Below are 26,627 nucleotides of genomic sequence, written 5' to 3' on the forward strand. Positions count from 1 at the left end.
TATAATGTTGAAAGCATTGAACTTGTTACTTTTTTATTGCAATCATAATAATACCTTATTTACGTACGTACAAGATGGTCCCCTCCTTTCATAATTATAACTTCTTTTAGTTGCATTTCCATCTTGTTTCTTTAGTTGTTATCACCTCACCGCAAAAATTTTGATAATAATGAAAAAATTTGAAATCAAGCATTTAATGGACGAACCTATGTTTTGTTGAGACAAATGTTATAAGTGTACCCCTCCTGGACAGTCAATATAACCTAACCTAGCCGAACATGCAATTGAATTATGCATCGATTTACATTATTCATGGTTAAGTCACATTTAGGTTTAAAAATAATGTAAGTTGCAATTTGAGCAGCCCCATTTAACAAAATTTAATGTTATAATCTAAAGTAAAATCTCAAAACTACTCATTATCTCTTCAGTTGATATTTTATGCAGTCGGGTTTTCTTTTATTATTTTTATTTACGTCTGATTAGTTTATTTTAATAAAATAAACACATAACTTTCATTTGATACCCATGTAAATATTTTTGTTGTTATCGGATAAAATGAGGTTAGAACCCTCCTACGATTAATATAAACCGTTCTTTTGAACCTCATTTAAAAAACTCGTATCCATCAAGACACAGCAAAAAATATCGTTTCTCATGGAAAAAAACCTTTCCCCGCTACTGCCATGTATTTTAGCTCCTATTACCTACACTGAGTTAGCACAATGTTAACAACCTGCAATACATAAAGATGTAAATCAAATCCCATCTAAATCCATTCTTTGTAATCCGTATTAGAAACATTACTCGTTGAATTTAGCAAAGGCTGCAAATCTTACCTTTATTTCTCTATTAAAGCAATTTAAGAAACATTCATTTCTCTGAGGAGGTGTAATAATCCAGAAAGCTTTATGAAGAGAATCAGGATAAAAAAAACTGGACAATGTTCTAATAGATCGGCATAAAAATCAGGAAGACTGTTTTTGACTTAAGCCGATATACTACTTGAGAAAGTTAGTAATACCTTCACTAAGACACTCTGTAAGGAATATATTCTTACACAAAACAATAACAATTATGGTTTTGTTATGTCTGTGACATTTTATAAAAATAAAAATAATAAAAAGTACCTACATATATCATTAGTATGCATCCGATTATAGACGTAATGGTAGCAAGTAGGGGTCAGTCAGGTTGTCACTCAAGAAACTACTCAAAACTACTCTTTATTTTCAAGTTAAAAGGTGAAGAGAACACTCATAAAAATTTATGAGAGCACTTAAATTACTTGATTATATCTAAAACGTTTATTATAGTGAAATCGGATTTGCGCAATTGATGATCTTAAGTATGGGCGTAGCATTCAGTTCATTAGAACTATAAATTTTAAAATATTGTTGTTTAGTTAATGAGCATTGCTTCATAAAGTAGAAGAGTGGAAATTACTGATTGAAAAAATAATACATAAATTAAAAATTTAAAGAAACCTCCGACACAAAATCAGGTCTGATCGATTGGTTTGTGGCGTCGTAGCTTCTAAATAGATGAACCCATATTTTTTTGTTTGAAAGTTAATTTGATCGATAATGTATTTAGCTATGTTTGAAACAACGCGCCGAAATAGTAATGCTCCTTTTTGAAAATAATCGTTTAGTTGTGGGAACTCAATGTTTAAATATAGACATCAAAGATGGCGCACCCGTTACTTGAAGAAAAATCAATATGGTGGTAATATTTACATATTAATTGTTCTGGATCCGATAACAACTTCCGATTCATGTAAATTTTTCGAGACATGAGATAAAATAATATTCGTTAAACCTTGACCATATGCAAAATAAATATTCATGTTTTCACATTCAAACGTAATAATATTTCAGCTAATAAATTTGATTGTCTCATAAATTTAGTCTAGGATCGTATACAGAAACAAAATCCAAATTTTAATAATTAAAGTATGTATTCCTAATAAATTTTGATTATATTTTCAAATTTTATAAGAATTTTTATATATGGAATCAAATATGGTTAAATTATCAAAAAAAAATTTTTTGTACTTAATGACGTCATCAAAATCGAAAAATATTTATTTTGCTCTATCACGCGCAAATCTTATTTAATTTGAATAAACTAAATATGTTATTCTCTTAAGTTTTGATCATATTTTTCAAATTTTATGGATCGGATCAAATTTGGCTGATTTATCAAAAAAACGATTTTTGTACATCAAGATAAAAAAATTGATTTTTCATTAGGCCTACGCGCAAATTTTATTCAATTTAAATAAACGTAATATTTAGTTCTATTAATTTGTTGCATTTTTTCCAAATTTTATCATAAGCTTTACATATAAGATCAACTTTGACTGGCTTCTACAAAAAATCAATACTTACATGATGACGTCATGTACATCATCATTTTTAAAAAATTGATTTTGCTTTATTCCGCGCAAATCTTATTAAAATTGAATGAACTTAAATATGCAAATTTTACTAAATTTTGGTCATATATAAATTTGGCTAAATGTATTGTTTTTTTGTTTTATACAATTGTATATTAAGTGCAACCTTTTTCATATAGAATTCAAACTCCCACATAAGTGCATCGAGAGGAAGGCAGACCAACGCCTGCCAAAATACTGTTAATTAAAGGAAATTTTTAAACCGAAAATTAGAGATTTTCTCCTTTTTAGACTAAAAATTCTTGTATATTGCCTCACTTCGATAAAAAGCTGGGTACATCCATGAACTCCTAGCCTATAAGTGACATGACTAGGTACTTTTAAACATATGTACACACCAATATTTAAAATCAATATTAAATTTCTGTGGTATCATGATATTACATACACCAAACTATATTATGTAATAAGAAATAAGAAATTTAATTTAAAAAAAAACCAAACTTCTCCATTTTTCTACATATCAACTAATAATAAATATCAAAATTCCTGCTTCCAGCTTGATAAACATGTTTCAACAATTAATAATATCATCGCATAATCTTCCCTACCAAATAATTTACAAACATTCAAGGTAAATAAATAAAAAACATGTTTCTTATATTCAATATGTATGTATATGTAACTTCCATGTGCAATTAACTTCCTGTAAGTGCATATATTAAGATGATGACATATATGGTATGAAGTTATGTAGCAGAATGTTGGAAATTATATTTTTACCAAGTTTAGTAAAATATTGTTTGTTGTAATTTAAGTTTTTTATTGTTTTGAATTGTTTATATAGTGGATTTGTTTGAAAAAAAATTTGGTCAAAAACACTCATACGTCATCTATATACAGATACAATTAAAAACTTTTCGATCCTTATCCAAAGTTTCAACCAATTCCGTCCGGTATGGGTGAAGATCGACCATATACCGCCTCTTTACTATACTATCTAACTTACGATAAAATAACGTCACGAAATAATTTTAATTTAAAATTTAGAATCTTGAATCTAAGAACGAGTGCAATTCGAAAACCTTGTAAGAATCAAACAGTAAAACAACAAATTGTTTTGCTTCTAGTTTTAAAAATTATTATTTTTTATTTATTGGAAACGGAAGTAAACAATAATTTGATAATTAAGAGAAATTCCAATTTTTGCTCTTCCCAGCGCTTTTACAGTAGTATTCCTTAAACCATACCTAAAAACTACTTGGACTAAACAATGCTTTAGATGGAAATCAAATATCATTTTGAGTCTTTAGATGCCACAAATACGTAGATGTGAGGATTCTTTAAATTGATAACTTTCCCCTTTTTAGTCGGTGTTTGATTTGAAAGTCGGTGAAACAAAAAATAGCCCCATCCCAGAGCAATTCCTTTTACAAGGATATGATGAGAAAAGTAAGAAAATGAAAGAATCTAATATAATGGTACTGACCACATTTTGAAGTACCACATTGCTCTTGAATTATTTCCAATTTCTTTTCTTTATTTTTGTCTTCTCATTTTGGGGAATTATTTCTAATAAAGAGTGGAGGAGTATACGTTAAAATGCGATCATCTACAAACAAGATCTCAATTAACACAAGCCAACATGTAAGGATGGAGCCAAGCCAACATGTCCGGAGAACGGACATGTTCAATATGAAAGTATCGCTTAAAAGTTCGTATCGCTTTTGGCAAAAATAGCAAACTTTCAAAAGTAGTACATCTTTTACGTTTTCATCCCTTCACTGAGGAAAGATAGGGGGGAGGTATTATTGCTAGAGCTCCTGTACACAAAAATTTTTAAATAAGGGACACATCCGAAATAGTTATTTTCGATACGAGTGATATAACAGTATAATTTACGTACGCCTGCGAAATTTGAAGCTAACAACAAAGTCTAGGTTGTTAGCTTACATTTTGACTGTAATGATTTTATTATCGCACTTGCATTGTAATGAATTCATTACCACACTAGGATGGTAATGAACTATTTTTTCCACGCATACTTAATGAGAAAATTACTTCTTAACTCACGGGCGTAGATAAAAAAATTCAATACTTTTGTAGCTGAAAAAAGAGGTTTCGATGCAAAAGCTTTCAATGTGGAAACAAAACGTTTAACAGCACTTAAGTCATTATATAGATGTAGAAAATGCAATTTACAGTCTATGTTTAGTCTGTATAAGATTTTATAATGATGAGAGATTCTGTAATCTGTAATAGCCGTCACAGAACAAGTAAAGCATATGGGGCAATGCCTGTGTATAACTACCTACCACTACTTATTACTATCTACTATTGACTTTAGTGGTAATATGCAATGTTTGTTGTTGCACTAAGTTCGTTCACTACTGACTGAAGACTGAAGACCTACGTGTGTAGTATATGTGGTCTAAATGTTTTTTAAAATGTATTTTATATTATTTGTAAAGGTGTATTTACATAAACTTTATAAAAATATGGTTTAGTTTTAAATAAATATTACAGAAGTTTGAAGTACCAATCTTATATGTTTTATACAGAAAACTGGGTTACGTGTATGTAGATTGGAACGATAATGGAAATAATGTTATATGATTATGGCTTTTAGAAGCTATTTCATTCGGGAGTACAAACTGAGTTAAAAAACATGCATACCTTATGAAAGTTTGATTTAAAAAAAAACTGGCATATCATATTTAAGTACTACAGGAGTTGGTATCAATTAAGTGGATAATTCAAAGTACATAGGATAGCTTTAGGTTTTATTTGTATTTTGGGACCTGCCTTTGTTATAAACAGTTTCATATTTTAAAATTCTTGCTTCCTTATTAATATTAAAAATGCGAAAATAACTCTGCCTGTCTGTGTGTTAAGCATTCACGCCTAAACTACAGAACCGATTTAAGTGAAATTTGCTACAGAGATAGTCTAGAGCCTGAGAAATATGAAAAATGGGCAGCTAGGGGCTGGAATAGGAGATGCAAATTAGTATGGAAATTACGTCATTTTTAAAGCTAGAAGCCTAAAACTTATTTTTTAGACTTATGATTAGATATAAATAAATACGACATTCAAAGTTTGTGAATATTTTACCATAAAGGGTATAAAAATAGGACCAGAAAATTTTTGTGTTTATAATGTGTGTTTATAAGAAAAAGTACATATTAGTGTTGTGTAGATAATTTTCTATAATGCACGTATAATAATTAAGATATGTAATAGAAAACAATTGAAATTAAAATAAATAATTTAAACCAAATTAATTGAACATAAATTTCATATAATTTCCTATTATTATTTAAATTTAAATCTATATATCTACATTACTTTCCAATTTACCTAAATCAGGTAAAAATCGTGAATAAAATATTCATCAAAATGATTGCACACAAGTGATATAGATATATAAATAAAAATAAAAGTACTTTCTCTATAGTAGGTATTATAGAGAAGAAAGAAAGCCTATCTATAACGATTTAGAAATAAAAAATATATAATAAGATAAAAGGAAGTTAGTTTATGTTTTTGTATATAAGTGATTTATTAGTTATCTGATAAAAACCGAAGATAAGATTAGAGTTTTGATTGAGCATTTATTCACTTTTTTATACTGTGATCAGTTAATCGATTGTACCTTCTTTTCGTAAAAGAGATCTTCAAATATTCGAATAGTTTTAATGGACGAAGAGATAGAGACGTGGTTATAATGGCACAAATATTAACCAACATAGTTGATCAAACATCTCTTTAAAAGTCCAATTTGAAGCTGACTGACTGACTGATATACCCATACAAACTCAAGTCACTTTTAGACGTGCTAGAAAGATGCGGTTTTCGGCATTCTACGCGGAATTGCTTGAAAATACGGGAAAAATAGAAAACTGAAACCTTCTTAATGCAATCCTTCAAAAAATTAATAAAACAACCCCTAAAATACAGTTTTCCTGTTCTATACATGCTAGAAAGATAGGATTTTCACCATTCAGCTCAAAATAAAATCAAATTAACAGGGGAGAGGCCCTAAAAAATGTGAAAAAATGCTAAAATTACCCCCTTTTTTTTCTGTATAAGCCAAAGCTTAAGGTCGCAACGTGCGTCAACTCCCTTGCGAGGAAAATCAGAAATCTGTTTTTTATTAACAAAACTAAATAAGTTTTTTTGTCACAGTTTCTCCTTACTGATAAGGTAAATGTTACTTATTCTTATTTTAATTACTAGAAAAGGTTTTTTCTATGACGGGTATGTCAAATTTTTTTTTAAATTCTAAACATTAAAGCATCAAACATCAATTAAAGCCGCGCCGAAGTGATAACGTCACTAGAAGGAAAAATTTTTTTCCCGAATAATATAATAATGTAGTAACTGGATTATACACAATAAATTTCCTGACACTCTGCCACTATTGTTTGAAACAATATGATAGCATCAGAGTGTAATAAATGTGTAACATAAAACGGAGACAAATTTGATTTATGTCAAAAACAGTGAAATGCTTCTTTTTTTTGTTGCAATTAAAAGTACCATTTGGAATAGTTTAATTTAACGAAGGATAACATTTGATTGACTGTTTTTGTTGATCAATTTGAATTTGATTAAATTTATTTAGCATCTACTGACGTTTGATATTGATCCATATACGTATAAAAACTATCGAGTGAGACGTAAGTGAATATACAGTTTGAATATTGGAAATTGATGAGAAATTGAAAAAGTTGTTGCTCGATACCATAGTTTTATGTTACACATCATTAAAATTTTACTCTAAAAGGTTATAATCTATATTTTATATTATAAATGCGAAAGTTAGCATGTTTCTCTGTTTGTTTGTTTATTAGTTTGTTACGCTTTCACGCTAAAACTAGCGAATAGTTTGTAAAGTGTACAGCAATAAAGCTCATAGTTCAGAACATACTATATAGAACATACTATAATAACACATGAGATATGATTTATAAAGATATATTAATTAAAAAAATAAAATTTAATTAATTTAATTTGACATTACCATAAATTACAGATTTCTGTAAAAGTAGATATTTGACATTACCATAAATTACAGATTTCTGTAAAAATAGTCAATATAAAATATTTCACGGTCGTCTTTTCTGATATACTCAATGAATAATTACGACTATTATTCATTTAAAAAAATAGAAAACCATACACATATTTTACCTGTGTAAAACAATCCTTACCATTATTTCGAGTGTTAATAGAAAGGGGATAAGCGAGAGTAATCTTTATCAATCTTTACTTTTAAACCCAGCGAAGCGGGTGGATATCACTCTAGTTAAGAAATAAATGGCTTTTATAACTGTATATTTACTTACTCTCCACTCTGTATATCTCTCTTAGTACAGTACATCACAAATACTAACTAAGTAAACTAACATTTCTATACACACAATTAAACAATAAATATGGCGCCATATATTTAATTGACAAAGATTATATCACAGTGTATATTAAATGAGTGTATAATATAAATTTAATAATATAACATTATTTTATTATACAGGGTAATCGAATCGAAACGCCCTAATTTGAAACACTTATACGGAACATAATAAACAATCCAGCCTCAAATTTATATTTATTTCAGGAGTTAAAAACGGAAGGATGTGAAATGAAATCTTATATATTATTACTCTACCAAGTTTTTTTCTGCCCTATCCTTATCTTCTTTATTCCTTTATCAAGTTCCATGATTCACTCTTCATTTTCAAGCTTGTCTACGTTTGACGAAAAATATACTTACGGTCTAAATAGTTCAAGGATAAGTTTCCATTTTCGTAATTGTACAAAGAAATTTTTTTTATACTTTACACAATCACAAATTATTATAGAGAAACAACTTAAATCCATTTCAAAATATGGAGTTAATAAATTGTATAGCACTTGAAGCTCTTAAAGGTTTGAACTACATGTATCTCAAATCACATATATGTGTGGGAACGTAAGAATAACGACCAAGAATGAATCGGAGTCGTGCATTCAAGGTTTCGTGTCCTAACTCTGACAACAAATCGATATAACAAATATTTAAAATTCTATCAAAATATCATCCACGTACGTATCTGGCCATTGTAAATAAAAATTTGTCTTTCTACTTGGACCTACTGTTCCCGGTTGCCTGATCTTTTCAAAGATCGACACAAAATAGTAACGAGTGATAGAATTCTTGAAAATTCGAGTTTTTTTTGACGGGCTAGTATTTTGATGAATGTATTTGGATCAAATTTTGTGGCGATGAATATATTTTATCGTCTTGTGTGTAAGTATCTCGATGTCTATGAGCCGCGACGGTAAATTAACCGCAATATTTAAACGTGCCTGTTGTCTAAGATTATAACTTGCCGCAAAACTTAATGAATAGTAATACGGATTCCTAGTAAAAACAAAAGAACAAATATATATAACCAAACATCATAAATCCTTTTTAAGAGCTAGAATCCAGTTGATAATACTAGAAAAAGTAAAAATAATACTTTAAATCAGCTACACACAAATATATAACAATAATTTATAGACCTTTTTGAGTAAGAAATCACTTTAAAAGTGTATGAAGTAACTTTTAAAACTTTTTTATTATTATATTATTAAATAATATAAAACAAACACATATGCATATAAATAAAAATAAAAATAAAACATAACCTTAATTGGATATGGTAAATTATAGAAACATGTTCATATATTTCAATAATTCAATTTAAAATCAATTAGTTTATTTCAATTCAGATTAAATTACCATATGTTCATTAAATTATCTAGATGTGAGCTATCTAGATATTGAAATTTTAATTAAGAGTGTCATAAAATAGCTTAATTATGACACAGACATGTTTTATGAAATTTTTGTTGATGAAATTAGTATTATGAAATCTAATGTACATACAGATTACACATAATCTTTGTATTGTTTATATTTTAAGATAAATTTATTATTTCTCAATGCGTTGAAAACATTCAAAACATTAAGAAAATTATATATTAGGGCATATTAATCGATGTGGCTGACACAATCGAAATATAAAAGACCCCTTTAAAAAATCCAGGCCAAAATAATGAAATTATAGAGATATTGCTGGTGAAGACTAATCCCACCGTGCATGAGTTTTATTTCAAGCGTTAACACGGTAACGATGGTATGGTATGGTATGGTATGGAGGTTAGCGGGCCATGCTCGAGCATCGCGCCTCGAAGCAATGGTTCAGAGCACCTAGCCAAATAGACCCTTGTATTCTATCCCCGCTACGCTTTTCAGTGGCTATTATAACCAACTGATGTACTGAAACTCAGGATTTTCCTAGCGCCACGGTAACGATACACTACTTTATTTATATAATATTACTAACAGAACCCGAAAAAAAAATTAGCGATGGTTTCAAAATCGGTTCAGTTTGGAAAAAGCTTTAGAAAAAGTTAATTTAATGGGGAGAGTGCTTAGATATGTTTCAAGTGCGAGTTTAGTCCAGTGAAACGATCATTTTATTTTCTCATAAAATTCATCTCAATATCGTACTAACAATAAATATATTATAAATAATATAATTAATATAAAATATAAAATAAAAAATAAACTTACATGTAAGAACAGCAGTTCATTAGCCTAATAAATACCACACGTTCTGATTATATTTTTTATAATCAAAATACCACCTATAATATTACATTAATGTATCTAATGCACATTATTATTATTATTATTATTATTATATATACTTGTTATTATTATTATATTATTATTAATCATTATTATTTTAAATAATTAGTTAATTAGTGATGAAGAGATATTTAAAATGCATCAATAGTTTGTTTTTATTTGAGTTTTTAATTAAACACTGTAGTGTAATATAAAAATCAAAGTTCAATAAAAATACTTTATTTTATATTTTATGTAAATATATCAATTATTTATTATTGTTTATTTTGTTTTGAAGTTCTAAATAATAGAAATTATTTTTAATGTCTTTAATATTAAATAATAAAAGGAATCAATATTTCAAAAATCGGATTAACAAATTTTTGTATTATTAAGATTCTTAATTTTTATTCAAATCGTTAAATTATAATGAAACTCAAAATTATAATTATCTGAATAATATTGTTTTATTATAATTTAAGTGGTAGTGGAAAAAATTCCTTTAAAAAAATTAATTATAATTACGACAAAATTAACCAACTAAAATGTAGCAAGACTTCGTTAAAATTGTGATGATGAATTGATTTTTTCTCGTTTAAAATTGAGTTTGCTTTGATACAAAATTTTGTGTCAAATTTTCACAAAAACTTTATTTTCAGTTACTTTTTAACTCCAACGGAGCTAAGAAGAAATAATAACAAACTTACAATTACAATAATTAAAATTTAATTAAAACATTAGAGAAGAAAGGTGGAATTATTACCGGCATTTTTTTTTTGTATTATGAAAAATTTATTAAAAAAGTAAGAATACATGACCAAAATAATGACTGATATATAATCTTATTTTTCATGAATAAAATTGGATTAATTATTGATATTTATAAATAAATTACCCTTCCCGTCGCCAACATCAAATTGGTAGGACCAATTAATTAAAATATTATTATGTAGTGATTCTTGAATTTATTTGAGCATATTATAATTAGGTAGTAAAATACAATTAAGTGAATTATTATGCTTTTTGTAGAAAAAAAACACTAATTTTTAATCCATTTCCGTGAAAATTCGAAAATAGATTCCATGAAAATGCGATAAATATTGTGTCTTGAATTATACGAATTTTTAACAAAATATTTAACAAATTTAGAATCAACTAAAAATAGGACAGCTAAAAACTATAATAAAATATATTTTCAAATAAAATCAACGAAACGCAGATCTGCTATCAATAAATTTCGAATACATCAAAATGAAAACGTCAAAATTATTAAGCAAACAAATTTAAACAAGTAAATCACATTCAAAATATGAATTTAAAAAAAAAAAAAAAATTAATCGAGTTTTATCCCCTTCAAAATATTTGACTGACGGTTTATGTAAAGAAAATTCAATAAATTTCTAGTATATATTGATTTTACGAAAATAAAAACCCATACTTGTCATGGGAAATTTATCATAGATAAAAACATTACAATAAAATCTAGAAAATAATTTATTGCTTCGATAAAACGTCACTTTGTATATAAACAAATCAATACAATTTTCGCGTAACAACAGCAAAAAATCTAACATTTGTTTTAACAAAAGCTCTTCATGAGACGAAGTTATATACACTATATAATTTCAAAAATATTAAAAAATTAGAAGTTTCTTGATAATTGTTTTCATTCTAAAATTATATTAATCCATTTTTACTATCAACGTTTGTTTTAAAAAATTAAACTAATTAAATCGATCCTGATTTTAAAGAAAACAAAAAAAAATTTCTTTTCGAATTTGGTCCCTTAAAAACTGATACCACAAAATAAAACTACAAATTAACTTGCCATGGAAAATTTTGAATTATCGTAGAAAAATAACTTAAAATTTAACCCAAAAAAAACCTACTAAGCGTTTCGATGAAAACATAAACAAACGATAAACGTAAATCAATAAAGTTTTTTGCGTAACAACATGCAAAAAAGACAACACACTTGTTTCAAAAACCACTTCACACGAAGTCGTTATTACAACAAAAAAAAAAAACCACTTTAAGAATTTAATTAAAACTTTATTTTAATTTAATTTTTTCCGAAAGTGTTGATTATGTATTCAAAACATTCGTTTGTTCGTATGGTTGTTATCACAACACACACACAGCTGTTTTTTGATAACAAAAACACAACGAAACATCACCTACAGTCGACAGAACCAGTCAAAACATAGAACTAGAAATGTTCATTGGTTGGTTGTTGTACGACGAAAGCTTTTGTTGTATCAAGTTCCAGAATTCATGTTACTATACGCTATGTGTGTGAGTGTATTCATATAACGACGCCACCACCATCAGCGTCGCTACGATCGTGACGTCCATCGTCCACCACCACCGTTCGTTTTATTAGTAAATCCAACAAATGTAACTGAAATTTTTACAATATATGCCTATGTAGATAAATGGTCATTTAAAAATATTTGAGCTGTATTCGGATTGATTTTTACCACATTTAAGCATTAGAGCTTAGGGCAACCAAAATATTTGAGTAGTCTCAACAAATTTTTTTTTAAATTAAAATAAACAAGTGTTAAATAAAATTTAAAAACATATCTAAGAAAACTCTCTATTAAATCACCTTTTTTCTTAGAGCTTTCTCCAAATTGAACCGATTTGGAGGATAATCGCCGATTTTTTAGTTGTTCGAAACAAAAAATATAAAAATAGGTTCATCCATTTAGATGCTACGATGCCACAGACAGACAGACAGACACACACACATAGCGGTCAAATTTATAACACATCAGAGCTTAGAGCAGAACCAAAATGGGCACTACCTCGCCAAAATATCTGAGTAGTCAAACTTTTTAAAAATTAAAATTAAAAATATATAACTTATTATAATAACGGGGTTTAAACTCCGTTTTTCAGACATTCATCTATAACAAAGCCTCAGAGGCCACCCACATCATTTTTTTAATCTTTATTTATTTTAAACAACATCCGAATACACAATCAAATGTAGAATGTGGGTGGACTCGGTTACTTCGATCCTATCCAAGCGACGACCCTCAATCTCCCAGTCAGTAGTTAAACGGTTAAAGACCATTACGCCTTTTCCTCGCTCGGCCACTAAGATTGTTTAATATAACTTATTAAACCATAAGAAAATTGCGTAGTTCTCAAATTTTACAATAAAATTTATTTGATAGTTCGAGCATAGATTTCTAAAAGTTAAATAACCTCTATCAGCTGCTGTTATAGGACAACTAACTGTTCAGTTAGTAATTAAAGAAATTATCATAAATCAAAAATAATCGCTGTGGTTTTTACCCACAAAATCATACACAAATATTTTATATTAAAGCAGACAATACACGTACGGAATTTGACAAATTGGTTATAATTACAGTCATTTGTATGGAATATTTCTAGTAAATTCACTGATAATGAGCAAAACATTATATTATTTAATCAAAATCATCATTTAAAGAACAGTATTTTAATACTTTGCTTGGAATGTAACATTAACAAATCGTATACAAAATATAACAAGTGAAAACAAACAATTGACTGAGTTAATTGTTGAAATACCATGCATAGTCAGTGTTGATTTCTTTATCACATTACACATACAAACATGTGACACATACATAACTGATAATCAAGGATAGTACATATTATAAAATTTCCGCCTAATTGGCGCCCTCACGGGTAAACAGTAAACATGTTTACGAAAAAATGTTTCAAACAAAAGTTGTTTAATTTTTGATAAGGAACATTTTTTACATTTAAACTTTTGTTCTATCTCTAACGGTTTACAAGATGGGTCCTACGGACCCAAGACCCAATTGACCTATGATGCTCATTTACGAACTTGACCTCACTTTTTGCGTCCTGAGTACGCTGTAAAAATTTCAGCTCGATATCTTTTTGAGTTATCGTGTCCACAGACGGACGGAAGGACAACCGGAAATGGACTAATTAGTTGATTTTATGAACACCTATGACAAAATTTTTTTCCTAGCATCATTATTTTTAAGCGTTACAAACTTGGGACTAAACTTAATATACTATGTATATTTCATATATACATGGTATAAAAAGATCCAAAATCCTGATTAACTGCCTCTATTCCAGAAAGAAAATTTAAAAAAAAAGTAAATATTTAAAATTCTATCAATAAACTATCGCGAAAATAATTAGGGTCTTGATTCAAATAGTTTAGGGTTTCTGATTGATTTGTTTTTTTTAAAGGTGTAGATTTCAGTCAAAATGTGGTATAGATTTACAATTAGAATAAAAATTATTTGTAGGATTTGGCTACTTTGCCCATAGAATACTTAAACAGGAATTTTTCATATACCGTTACAGACTTTATTATGTGTTGTAATGTTTTATCCCCCTAGGTCAGGCATGGCGAATTATTTTAAATCGAAGCCACCGTTATTATAACTTTATTGTGTGTCATAAACTCTATTGGGTATCTCTTTATCCAAGTCCACATTGCTCATAGAGGAGGAAGTGAGACGGGTATACGAGTCTTCTACCTATCTCAGTTTCTCTAATAAAAATGAGATAAGTCGAAGCCACCGTTATTATAACTTTATTGTGTGTCATAAACTCTATTGGGTATCTCTTTATCCAAGTCCACATTGCTCATAGAGGAGGAAGTGAGACGGGTATACGAGTCTTCTACCTATCTCAGTTTCTCTAATAAAAATGAGATAGGTAGAAAAAAAAATGTTGTCTCTCTGTCTTACTCATATTTTAGGTTGTCGCTGGTTAGGGTGTCACTGTCTTACTCGTATTTTAAGTGAGGAGTCCGAGAGACTTCTCTATGTCACATTTGCCCATGCCTGCCCTAGGTATTACAATAGAAACAGATAGATACAGTAAAAACACCATTGAGTGAATTCTTTGAAAACTAATATACAATAAAATCTTGATAACTCGAACCTCAAGGGAAATGAAAAAAAAATTCGAATTTTGTGTTTTCGACTTATCAAGTAGTTCAAGATACAGAGTATTTAATTACTAAAATTTCAACTTAGAAAAGCTCGATTAAATTTTACTAACTACGGCGTCATTATATTTTACTTACTACGACTTGCGGAGTCTACTTTTTGAAAATCGGATACCAAGATGTACCATTAATAATACCTCGCTAAGGAAGTAACAATTTGTTCGAGTTACAAAATCTAAATAATTCGAGATACCGCATATTTAATGGTTCAGCGCTGTATTGTTTATTGCAAAGGTACATTCAAAGTACAAAATCAATTTACAATCTCACTTTTCAAATATATGCAGATCGTTATAGTCTATGATCCTAATTAGGATCGACCTTCACCCATCCAACTGTTTACCGAATGAAAATTATTTTTTATGAAATATAATATGTTAACAAATATCCTTGAAATGGGTTGCCTAAAAAATGTGGTCAAGACTACTTTTACTGAAAATTTCAAGAGTAAAATTTTTTGAAAACTGACTTGCATATCTAACGAATTTTGATCTATTCGAAAGTAAGAGCCATAAAGAATATGCAGCAACTATGTTGTCTGCCTCTTTTCGTTCACTGTTATCGCATTTATACAGGTTTTGAATATTAATTACGTTCATCTGTTAATTTATTGACTCGCATATCTAAATAAAGATTGTCCACAAAATATCAGTCAAAAAATAAAGTTTTCAAGCTTTCCAAGTTTGGATATTTTTATTAAAATTCGCCATGACCATATTTTTTAAGCAACCCACTACAGGGATATTTGTAAATATTTTACACTGTCCATCGGTAAACTATTAAAAAAATCTAGGAATGAAAGAAAATATTTGCAAATTTCTCTCATTCACGGAAGTAGAGCTGTATGTAGCAACTTATACTTTCTATATGCTCACTAATTATATATTTTCGAAAACATATTTAAATTTAAATATACCAATTGTGAAAATAATCACATAAACTATAGGAAATAGTTAAAAGTATATAATTTTTAAAATATAAACATCTATGTTTTGACTATGTAATAAACTTGACCTTAATATGATTAAGATGTACCTACTTTAAAATAAATATAAACGTACCTACTTCTTGTATATACCATATGAATTCAAATCACATATGTAATCAAGTTTCAATTCAATTAAAATTATATATTGGATACTTAAAGAAAATAATTCATTATGTAGCATAATTATTAGGAATATCCGATGTGCGGATAAGAGTAAGACTCGCTTTTCAGATATCATCATCAAATGTACAACTTGAACATAAGATCTAATGACATTTCAATTTCAATTTCCTCAATTTTTAAGATGCTACAATATTGTCAACAAATTTGGGATTAAATTCACGGTAAGAGTATATGAGATTGTATTGAAATGATATAATTTTTATCTAATACTGAACAAGTGGAGGCTTCACATACACAACACTTATTGTGCGATCAGTTGTGTACAATACTCTTAATATAGTTGTTTCTGTTACAACCACAATACTCTACTATAACTTAATGTCCTCTAGTGAAGCGTTTTCGCTGATTCTTATTATTACGAGCCATGCGTGTTCATTGTAAAACATCAAATATTTTATCTAGAATTATCATAATCATATCTCATCCATATAAGGATTGCTGCTCAAGAAACATTATCACTATAATATAAATTCGTCACTCAAATTATGCTCTTGGATTACTGAACGCCTGAAATTTAAAATAACATCGTGTTTTATTATAAATTTCAAAATTTCTTGAGATACTCGGGAAATCTTGGTCGACAACTCGTCCCGAAATATAAAAAGGTCAAGAAGTCAGAAACTCTAATCCATATGTTTTTGGACTTTGTTATGGGTTTTATCGATCATGGACGACAAACTAATTGATACCATATTTGAGAAAACCATTTTTACCTGCGAAAATCGGTAGCTTAGAATCGAACTACATAAATAGCTTGATAATCGGGTTTCAAAAGGCGTTGAATAAATAAGTATATATTAAATAACCATAGTAATTTACAAATCAATAAACGAACTGTGTAATAAAAAACAAAAGAAAATGTAAATGAAAAAGAACTGAATAAAAATAGCGTTATGGTTGATATTTCAACAGGTTTCTGCTTAATAGTTTTAGCTAGACACACATTGAACGTGGATATGTTAATAATTTAATAACTAAAATTCATTAAAAAGTGAAATTTTAAGTAAAATTATTGTTTAATATTGTAAAAGCATAGCAAATACATGTGACACAATTTTAGTTTACATGTTCAATTAATCGTAAAATAAATTGCCAATCAATATCAACCCGCTTACGATAATGTTTCAATGCGATATATTTGTTTCAAGATTAAATGATTATCCGATTTAGATATGAATTGATTATTTTTAATTGAAGCTTCATCCGAATGCGTTTTTCGTTTCTTTAACCAAGTGAAATTGGCATTGTACGCAAAAAAAAAAAACTTTTTTTTGAAAGGACCCTGCAATACTAGGAACGAAAATGGCTATCTATGAAATTTTTTTTAATCCATCCTAAAATGTTCTTTGGATTATTCTGATCAAAAGCTCTCACGGTCACAAAATTTTTAACAAGTATCTTTCGAGCTACGGGCGTTCAAAGCTATGAATATAATATAGTTTTAGTATATGACTAGGAAAATGTCTTTCTGTGAAACTTTTTCAACTGCCTCCAAAATATTCTTTAAATCAGTCTGATTAAAAACTCTCAAGGCCACAAATATTTTTGAGTAGTAGTTTTCGTGATACGGGCGATCAAAGTTACACATACAACCGATTTTGTGACCGTGAGAGCTTTTGATCAAAACAATCCGAATAACGTTTTGGAGCGATTAGAAAAAGTTTCACAGAAAGCCACTTTCCTAACTATAAAATATGTCTTTGATCGCCTGTAGCTCGAAAACTTCTCGATAAAAAGTTTTGTGGCCGTAAAAAATTTTCATTAAAATGATGGAAAGAACATTTTAAGGTCACAAAAAGCCGTTTTCTTTTCTCATATTGCGGGGTCCTTTATTCAGAAGAGCAATTTTTCACATATTATTCTATACTTTTTTCACATATCATTCTTTGAATCATTTGTTGTGGTAAATTTATAATCCTGCCCGTATTTTGTTACTTTTTGCCCGTATCTACTACTAGTTAGATCTGACTGCGGGTTGGTGTTACTTAATTTTTTTATTTTTAACCATTTCTGTAATTACGACTAGTGCAAAGTGATTATTTTCAAAATTAAACCTTGCTATTCTATCCATCGAAGATTCCATGGCCCGAAATTTAAACTGATGATGTCATTAACACTTTTGCTGAACAGAAAACTCGAAAAAAGCAATTTTAATAATAAAAATTTTATACTAAAACAAAAATTGTGATTTCAGTCCAGTACCTTCTTGCATTACTATAAAATCAACTAATTATAATAACGCTTTTTATATTATATACTTTACGTAGTGATTTATCTGTATATATAAAAATAAATTGCTGTGCGTTAGTCTCGCTAAAACTCAAAAACGGCTGGACCGATTTTCAAAATTTTTGTTTTGTTTTGTTCGCTATAGTTCAGGGATGGTTTTATTACTGTGTGTCCGAAACAGTAATGAATCATAATTGAAATGAAAAGGACAATTTCGGAATAATTAGATTCAATGCGGAATAATTTCAGAGCCTGAACGGAATGAAAATGTTAGCTCTACAGTCAGATTCATAAAATATCTCGAAAATTACTCATTTAATGGTCAAATAAACACGATTTTTGTAATTTTCGGGTCAAAATTTCCTTATAAACTTAGTTTTATCGAAATCGGAAACAAAAACTTTTTTTACATTTTTTGCAATTTGTAAAAATCGAAAAAATCATAAAAAATTCAAAAAAACACAATTTTTTTAATTTTTGGTTGGGTTGGGTTGGGTTGGGTTAGGTTAGGTTGGGTTAGGTTGGGTTAGGCTGGGTTAGGCTGGGTTAGGCTGGGTTAGGCTGGGTTAGGCTGGGTTAGGCTGGGTTAGGCTGGGTTAGGTTGGGTTGGGTTGGGTTGGGTTGGATTGGGTGTGGGTGTGGGTGTGGGTTGAGTTGAGTTGGGTTGTGGTTATTTATGAAGCCACTGTTAAAATTTGAATCCTCAAATTATAGACCTATAAAATTTACACATTTCAGTTACATTTGGTTTGAATGCAATTTTAAAAATTATGCACATAATTTCCTGCATAGTATAATCAATTTTCTACCATTTATACACAAATACTGAATACATATGTTCTATAAAGTGAACACAAAGAAAATATATATCGCTCTCTATTTGATAAAAATATATTTCAATGTGATAAGAAAAGGTAACAAATATATTATTTTCTAGTTCGTTTCGTTCGTGTATTGTGAAATTTTGTTTGTGGAATGTGTGCGCTTGTGAACTGCACAACTTGTAGGTGTGCATATTTTGTATGTGTATATAAGTTTGTTCTTTTTACATCGGTGAAATTTTCTGAGTGTAAGCAAAACAAACTAATGCTATTACAATGATATAACATCGATCCTTTTCTACGAACACATAGTGTATACACTGAGATACAAAAAGAACATGCTTTACATGTGTCTATGTATAAAATGAATGTATTTATGTATATGAATACGATATTTTAACATGAACTCCAACGTTACTAATCGATATCTAGAAACGACCTACTAGCAAACACTGAGTTCATCGTGAGTTGCTAATAATATAGACTAGAGAATAACAAAATTATTTACTTACTCAAGTTATTTCATTTTATTTTATAATTGAAGTGTGCGATTTGCCTTTGTTATACCCTGTATATAAGTAATATATATCAAGGTATACTAAGTTTAGTCCCAAGGTTGTAACGCTTTAAATTTTAATGCTACGAACAAAATTTTGGTATAGGTGTTCATCTGTCAACACGATAATTTAAAAACGAAGAGATATCAAGCTCAAATGTTTATAGCGTAAACAGTGAAATCAAGTTCGTAATTGAGCAACATAGGTCAAGGTCTTAGATCCGTGGGATAATCTTGTATACCGTTGGAAATAGAACCAAAGTTTAAATGTAAAAAATGTTCCTTATAAACAAATAAACAGCCTTCGTTTGAAACTTTTTTCGTAGACATCTCTGTTTACTCGCGAGGAAATGAAGACAAAACTTTGGTGCCCATTTGTCCTACTACTATAAAAAATTATTGGTGCTGTGAAACATTCTCGGAAATTTCATAGACAAATTTCATTCATAGACAAATTTTTCTAACCTATTTTCAAAAATTATTTCGCCAATTGTGAAATGAACCAATTGTATAATGTTTTTTGAATCATTTGGGTCAAAACTTCCTTAAGCAATGATTTTTATTCAAATCATAAATATAAAATTTTTTTCGATTTTTCATAATTTAAATTATGGCACATAAAGTAACTTTGACCAAAATAATTCAAAAATCTGATTCATTTCACATTTGGAGAAATAGATTTTGAAATATAGCTACAAATCCTAACGAAAAAAAACGATATCTCAAATGGATTTCAGGTTATATTTCAAAAAATATTTATCCAATTGTGAAATTTTGTATTTTCGGTTTGAATGAAACCCACTCTCTAATGTAATTTTAACCCAAGAAATAGAAAAATCGAGATCATTTCATAATTGGGGAAGTAGTTTCTGGGATACAGCCTGAAATCTAAACAGGCAATAACAAAACTGCAACAGATAATACATCAAAAACAATTTGAAAACAAAGGAAAATAAAAATATTTGGAAAATTTTTCTTGGGTAATACAACGTCTCAAGTTCATTGTAAGCTATTATTATTAATATCAGGTAAACAAGAATTTTTATCACTTGATTTATTACTCTCAAGGTCTCATATTACTGAAAATGGATTTCTAATGAAAAATAAACTAAATTGATTAAGTAATTTTTATTTTATTAAAAACTTAATTAACAAATGCGTTCTATTTACTTGGAGCATGTAAATCTTGTCAACCAATTGTCAGAAATAAGAGAGAAAAATATCTTCAACCAAAATGCTTTTTTCAAAATTAAAAGCACTAGGCCAAACCCCAAAAGAGTAGTTAAATTGGGTAAACAATTTTGCTATCACAAGATTTTCTAAAAGCATGATTTTGTTATGGCCAGCACTTGGAAAAATTATAATATCCAATTTTTTTCGTACTGTGGTAAAGTCAAATCGCTTCGTTTGCAAAAAATACATAATTCTAGAATATTGTGTAGAATTTGGGGGTTAGAAAACTTCCCATAAGATTTTCTTAAAAATTAAACATCTGTCTTTGTCCCTTTTCTAGACCGACCCCAATCCTATAATAACAATCCTGCAGTATGACAAAAATAAAGTATTCAAACAAAATAAAAACTTTAATTTTTAATACCAGGAAACCGTTTTATTGACTAAAAGATATATTATTCGCAAATAATTCAATAAAATCATGCTGGCGTATTATTTTATATAGAATAAATTAACACATTTAATAAAGCATATAAATTTTATGCGGGTGTAACGTTTTTAAAATTGAATAACTCCCCAAAGATTTAATGATATGTTTTTGCGTCTTTTATAATTTTAATTGACGAAATGTTTAACTAAAACATTAAATAATGTTAGTTTTCAATTTCATTTACGTATAATGAGCAAATTACGTTATTATATAAGTAACTAGTTTTTACCCACTCGCTTCGCTGCACAATTTCAACTTTAACAAGTGAAAACAAACGATTGACTGAGTTAATTGTTGAAATACCATGTATAGACAGTTTTGATGACGCAATCGTTTGTTTTTTGACGTCACGTAAATAAAAAAGATATCCACATTTTAAATAGTTTAAGTTATAAAGTTTGCACCTAATTAGCGCCCTCGTGGGTAAACAGTGATGTTTACATTTAAACTTTTGTTCTATCTCTAACGGTTTACAACATGGGTCCGTGTTCATGGTTTTTATTTTTTTATGCGGGAATTTTTTTTTTATAATAAAACACAACTTTATATTAGTTGTTGATAATGCAACTTCTATAGGTGAAAAAACTTTTAAAATCGCTTAAACCTTTTTTGAGTTTATACAAAAATACAAACAAACGTACAAAAAAATTAAATCTTTTTTCATTATACAATTAGGCTAGATTTAAATAGGTAAATTTTCACACTCAGCATTAAGGATATATTAGCTTTTACCCCCGGCTTGACCCGCGTTTTTATCTTGAAATAATTGGCAAAGGAATGAGATACAATTTATGGACATCTGTTCAACAAAGGTTAATAGGTATGCTTCTTACAAAAAAATTAATTTTTTTAGAAATATGTTAACTATTGCCCAAAACAAAAATAAATAAATAAAGAGAAAATAGGATTAAAACTTATCTTTAAACAAACAATCTTAATAATCAAAAGTACACTTCTTCGATTGTTTTACACAGATAAAAGTATATGTATCAAATAATCAATATTCAATTTTATTTTTAAACGTAAGGAGTTTATCTCATAACCTTGGTTGACAAGTTGTCCATATATTGTATCTCCATCACCCTGTTTTATGAAATGTCAAAACAATAAATATAATTTGTTTAATTTTTTTTAAATTATTTTTATAAATTAAACCTAATGTGGTATCCTGATGTATAAGCTATATTATTGTCTAGTTTCATTTAAATCAATTCAGTCGTTTTAGTGTGAAAACGTCACAAACAAATAAACAAACATCCTTACTTTCGCATTTATAAAATAATAGGAATTATTCCTCAAGAATAAAACTTTTCGTTAAATTCCGCGGTAAAAATTCAGTTAAATATATAACATGGGGATTTCCATTTGAAATTTTGTAGTTGACCTTCATAGCGTCTTCCAGGATCATTTCAAGATTACGCTCGCTAACTTAATATTAGAAATTTTCCCTTGAAACATTTTTCAACAAAAAGCGTCTCTGAAAAGTTCTCGGACTGTCCGTTATTTTTATAGCACCCGATATTCCATGAGTTTTTAGCTCCGATTATTTTAATCACGTGTGAAATACCGTAATCTTAAACCAAAACAAAAACAATAACAAAACCTTGAACGGTTTATCTGAAACACGAACTCGTAATACACTTTTTTTTGAAAATATGAAAATATTACGTGAATATAAATAATAAAAAATAATCAACGTCTGTTTGTAGCACGGCGGGGCCGTTATGGGACATTAAAAAAAATTCTCATAGAACAATAACATTTAATATTGCACATATGGGGAAAATTATATGCAATGCTATATAATATTTGTATGTAAATTAAATTATACGTGTTACATATTACGTGACCAGATATAATATGAAGTGGAGACTAACCTAACCCCTTTAACTAATAGTCCACAGTACAGCGCTCCTTTTATTTTTAAATTATTATTACAAAAATTAAAATAAAAAATACTTTCTTTTAAGAATCGCTCATAGTAAAAACTTCAGACTCTCCGAATCATCTTTGATATTTTAATTGAGCGTCTCAAATTTTAACAAATAGTCTTGTATGACTCATAGAAATATTTATTTTCTATTTTTTAGTTCAATAAAATCTTATCCATTAAAAAGTATTATTATTTAAATTTGTAATTGTAAACTAAACAATTGATTGAATTAATTGTTTTTGCCTTTCGGCTTCTATTGGTTCTAGTTTTTGAAAGTATTTTATAGAAAACATTTTTTAATTTTTTTTTTTTTTTTTTTTAAATCGCCCAAGAATCAATAGTTGAAGCTCTCTACAAATTTTCAACTCTCTATCTTTTATAATTTTGGAGAAAATGGTCACCGAAATTATGGACTAATTTGCTCCCTCACGAGAAAATATGTTTGAAACACAAGTTGTTAATTTTTTTTTATAAGGAAATTTTTTGATATTTTAATTATCCGATTAAAATATGTTATTCGTATTCTTCTCATCAAGCCCTTTCATTTGATACCCCTATCATTGGACTGCATAAAAAATAACTAATCCACCATCTTATATAGAATGACATTACTTAGGTAACTACGCATTGGCATCCAAACTTAACATGTATGCGAAATTTCAGATTAATTGATTGAGGATAACTGCTTTAAAATTCAGTTGCAAGATTTGGTCCGGACAAACATACATACGTGGAAAAATTGTAAGCTAAATAAAATCTTGTAAAATACAGTGTGTCCCCGGATAGAGGTAATAACTTCTTTAATTAAAACATTCACAAAGAATAGAATTATCAAATTTGAAAATATCTTCTTGAAATTTTGTATAGAGTCGTAATTGTTAATTGCGAGTAACTTTTCTTAGTAACATTTTGTCAACTTTAAAAAGGGACGGTAGTTTACCAAAAATAAAATAGTGATTCCAAACTTTTGCCTACCCTGTACATTATTTAGAAGTTTTAAATATACAAATTTTCAGAACGAGCAAAATTTTTTATAATGTATGACTTTTTTTAACGCTCTAATTAAAAAAAAAAGGGTGTTATAAGTTTGACCGCTATGTGTGTGTGTCTGTCTGTGACCTCGTAGCGCCTAAACGGTCGAACCGACTTGATTGAGAACATTTTATAGCTAAGTATCAAAAAATCGTTTTACGAGAATTAAATTTGTCGGGGGTTTTTTTAATTTTGTAAATTTCACTTGTTCTGAAAATACAAAATACGAAAATTTACAAGTATAGTTATCTGTATCTGGGGCAACACTGTATTTTAAAATCAATCCACGTGTGAACAAAGATTCGCCCAGTTAGTAATAAAAAAAGGCGATGTACTGTTGACTAAATTACCCTTTCCTAACCTAGAAGAGGATGATTTATTTAATAACAAATGTAAATAACCGTAAAATAATATTAAATTCGTATCATTATATTAATTAAAAGTATAATATAATGAGTTTGTTTTACTTTAAAAAGAAAAAAATAATAAACTTGAAACAGAATGATGACAGGCATATGATTAAAAAAGTTTTTACAAAAAAGTACTCAAACAAAAAAGTATTCCAAGCAGAGTGATTTATTAAATAAACCAAACACATGAAATTCGTATTGATCTTATGATCTTATGAGCGACATGTTTTTAGTATATTGTTTGAAAAAATGGAATACCACCAATCAAACCAAATTTCGGAAGACAAATTCAAATCGGAGACAATACGTTTTCACAATTTTTTGCAACAATAAAAAATATTTCCCGAAATTTCTTGAAAAGTGATATTAAAGGCAATATCGACTCAAATGTTACACAAATCAGGTTTCATTCAACTATTGGATTAGAAATTTTTTAGCTGTCGCCTTTTTTTGGACGTTTGATTATAGTAATGAATAGGGTACTTTCGGTAGTGAAAAATAAATTTTGAAATTTGATAAAAATTAAAATTTATTTAGATATATACTTACTTAAATATTCTGATTTTGAGTCATAAAAGCACATTATTGTTTTATTATATTAAAATTAAAAGTCGCAATTTGTAATCTGTATATCACGTGATTTTAAACACGAGCCCCCATGATGTGACAACATATATGCAAAAATAATATGCATAAATTACTTATTTGTTGATGGCTTTCATAGTAATTATTGTAGGTTATACCACCATCAACTTTATTATAGGTATAATGATTGACTGTTGTTTTTACCAATATTACGTCAGCAAAATGGCTGACAGCGTTTTTGCGAGAATAAAACAGGTTTAAAATTTCATTTAATTTTATGACCAGAAAGCGTGTTTATTTTGCTGACATATATTTTGTTTGTAGCTTTTTATTTGGAAAAACAACAACATTTTGAAGTACTCTTTCAAACATAGTAGAATACCCTATTGAAAAGTTATTTATGGAAATTTGGAAATAAGATTGGTCTGACAAAAATTATTGATCAAACTAAATAAATCACACGGTATTATAAATACGTACAGCAAATATAATAAAGTCAACTGTTTATAACATTGTTTGTTCATAATAAGTTAGTATAAAGTTGGGGGTGTAGAAACTGATATTGAGGGATGAATAAACAACATTCATTGCATAGAAAGAAAAATAACAAAGAAAAGGTCATTCACCTCATAATTATTGACATGTGAATGCAATTTTTATCTAATTTCACAGTCTATATAAACATATTTTAGAATGTGAATAGGCTGTGGTCTTCTTCTTTTAATAAAAACTAACTTGATACCCCCGTTTCACTGGGCTTAAAAGTAAAAACCACCGCTTTATAGCCTCCACCTCTCTTGATCTCACTTATACCTCTTCCATAACACTTGAAGGGATTGTTTTACACAGCTAAAAGATATGCATAGTTTTCAATTTTTTAAATCGTAAAATAGTCATATTTGATTGAACATAAATTTTTACAGAAATCTTTAATTTATGGTTCAAAATGATGATCATTTTTGCTAATTAGTATATAGACGGTATACCGTCTACACGGTATACCGTCTATATTTGTATGATAATATATTATTACATAATATACGAACGTATTATTACATAATATACGAACATAATTACATAATATATGACGGCACGGTATACGGTATACCGTCTATACGGTATACCGTGTAGACGGTATACCGTCTATATATATATATACCG

General features: G+C 28.4%; 1 protein-coding gene across 1 annotated transcript in view; it reads right to left on the reverse strand.

Moving 5' to 3' along the window:
- LOC123294750 (tripartite motif-containing protein 2-like) overlaps nucleotides 1-10,109 on the reverse strand; it is a 129,599-nt gene extending 119,490 nt beyond the window's left edge. Inside the window, exon 1 of the mRNA XM_044875888.1 lies at nucleotides 10,011-10,109. Within this exon, the coding sequence (XP_044731823.1) occupies nucleotides 10,011-10,030 (20 nt within the window). The 5' untranslated portion in view covers nucleotides 10,031-10,109. The remainder of the gene's footprint in view (nucleotides 1-10,010) is intronic.
- Nucleotides 10,110-26,627: the final 16,518 nt, after the last annotated feature.

Source organism: Chrysoperla carnea, chromosome 3 (assembly GCF_905475395.1).
Source record: "Chrysoperla carnea chromosome 3, inChrCarn1.1, whole genome shotgun sequence".
In the NCBI taxonomy this organism is placed as follows: domain Eukaryota; kingdom Metazoa; phylum Arthropoda; class Insecta; order Neuroptera; family Chrysopidae; genus Chrysoperla; species Chrysoperla carnea.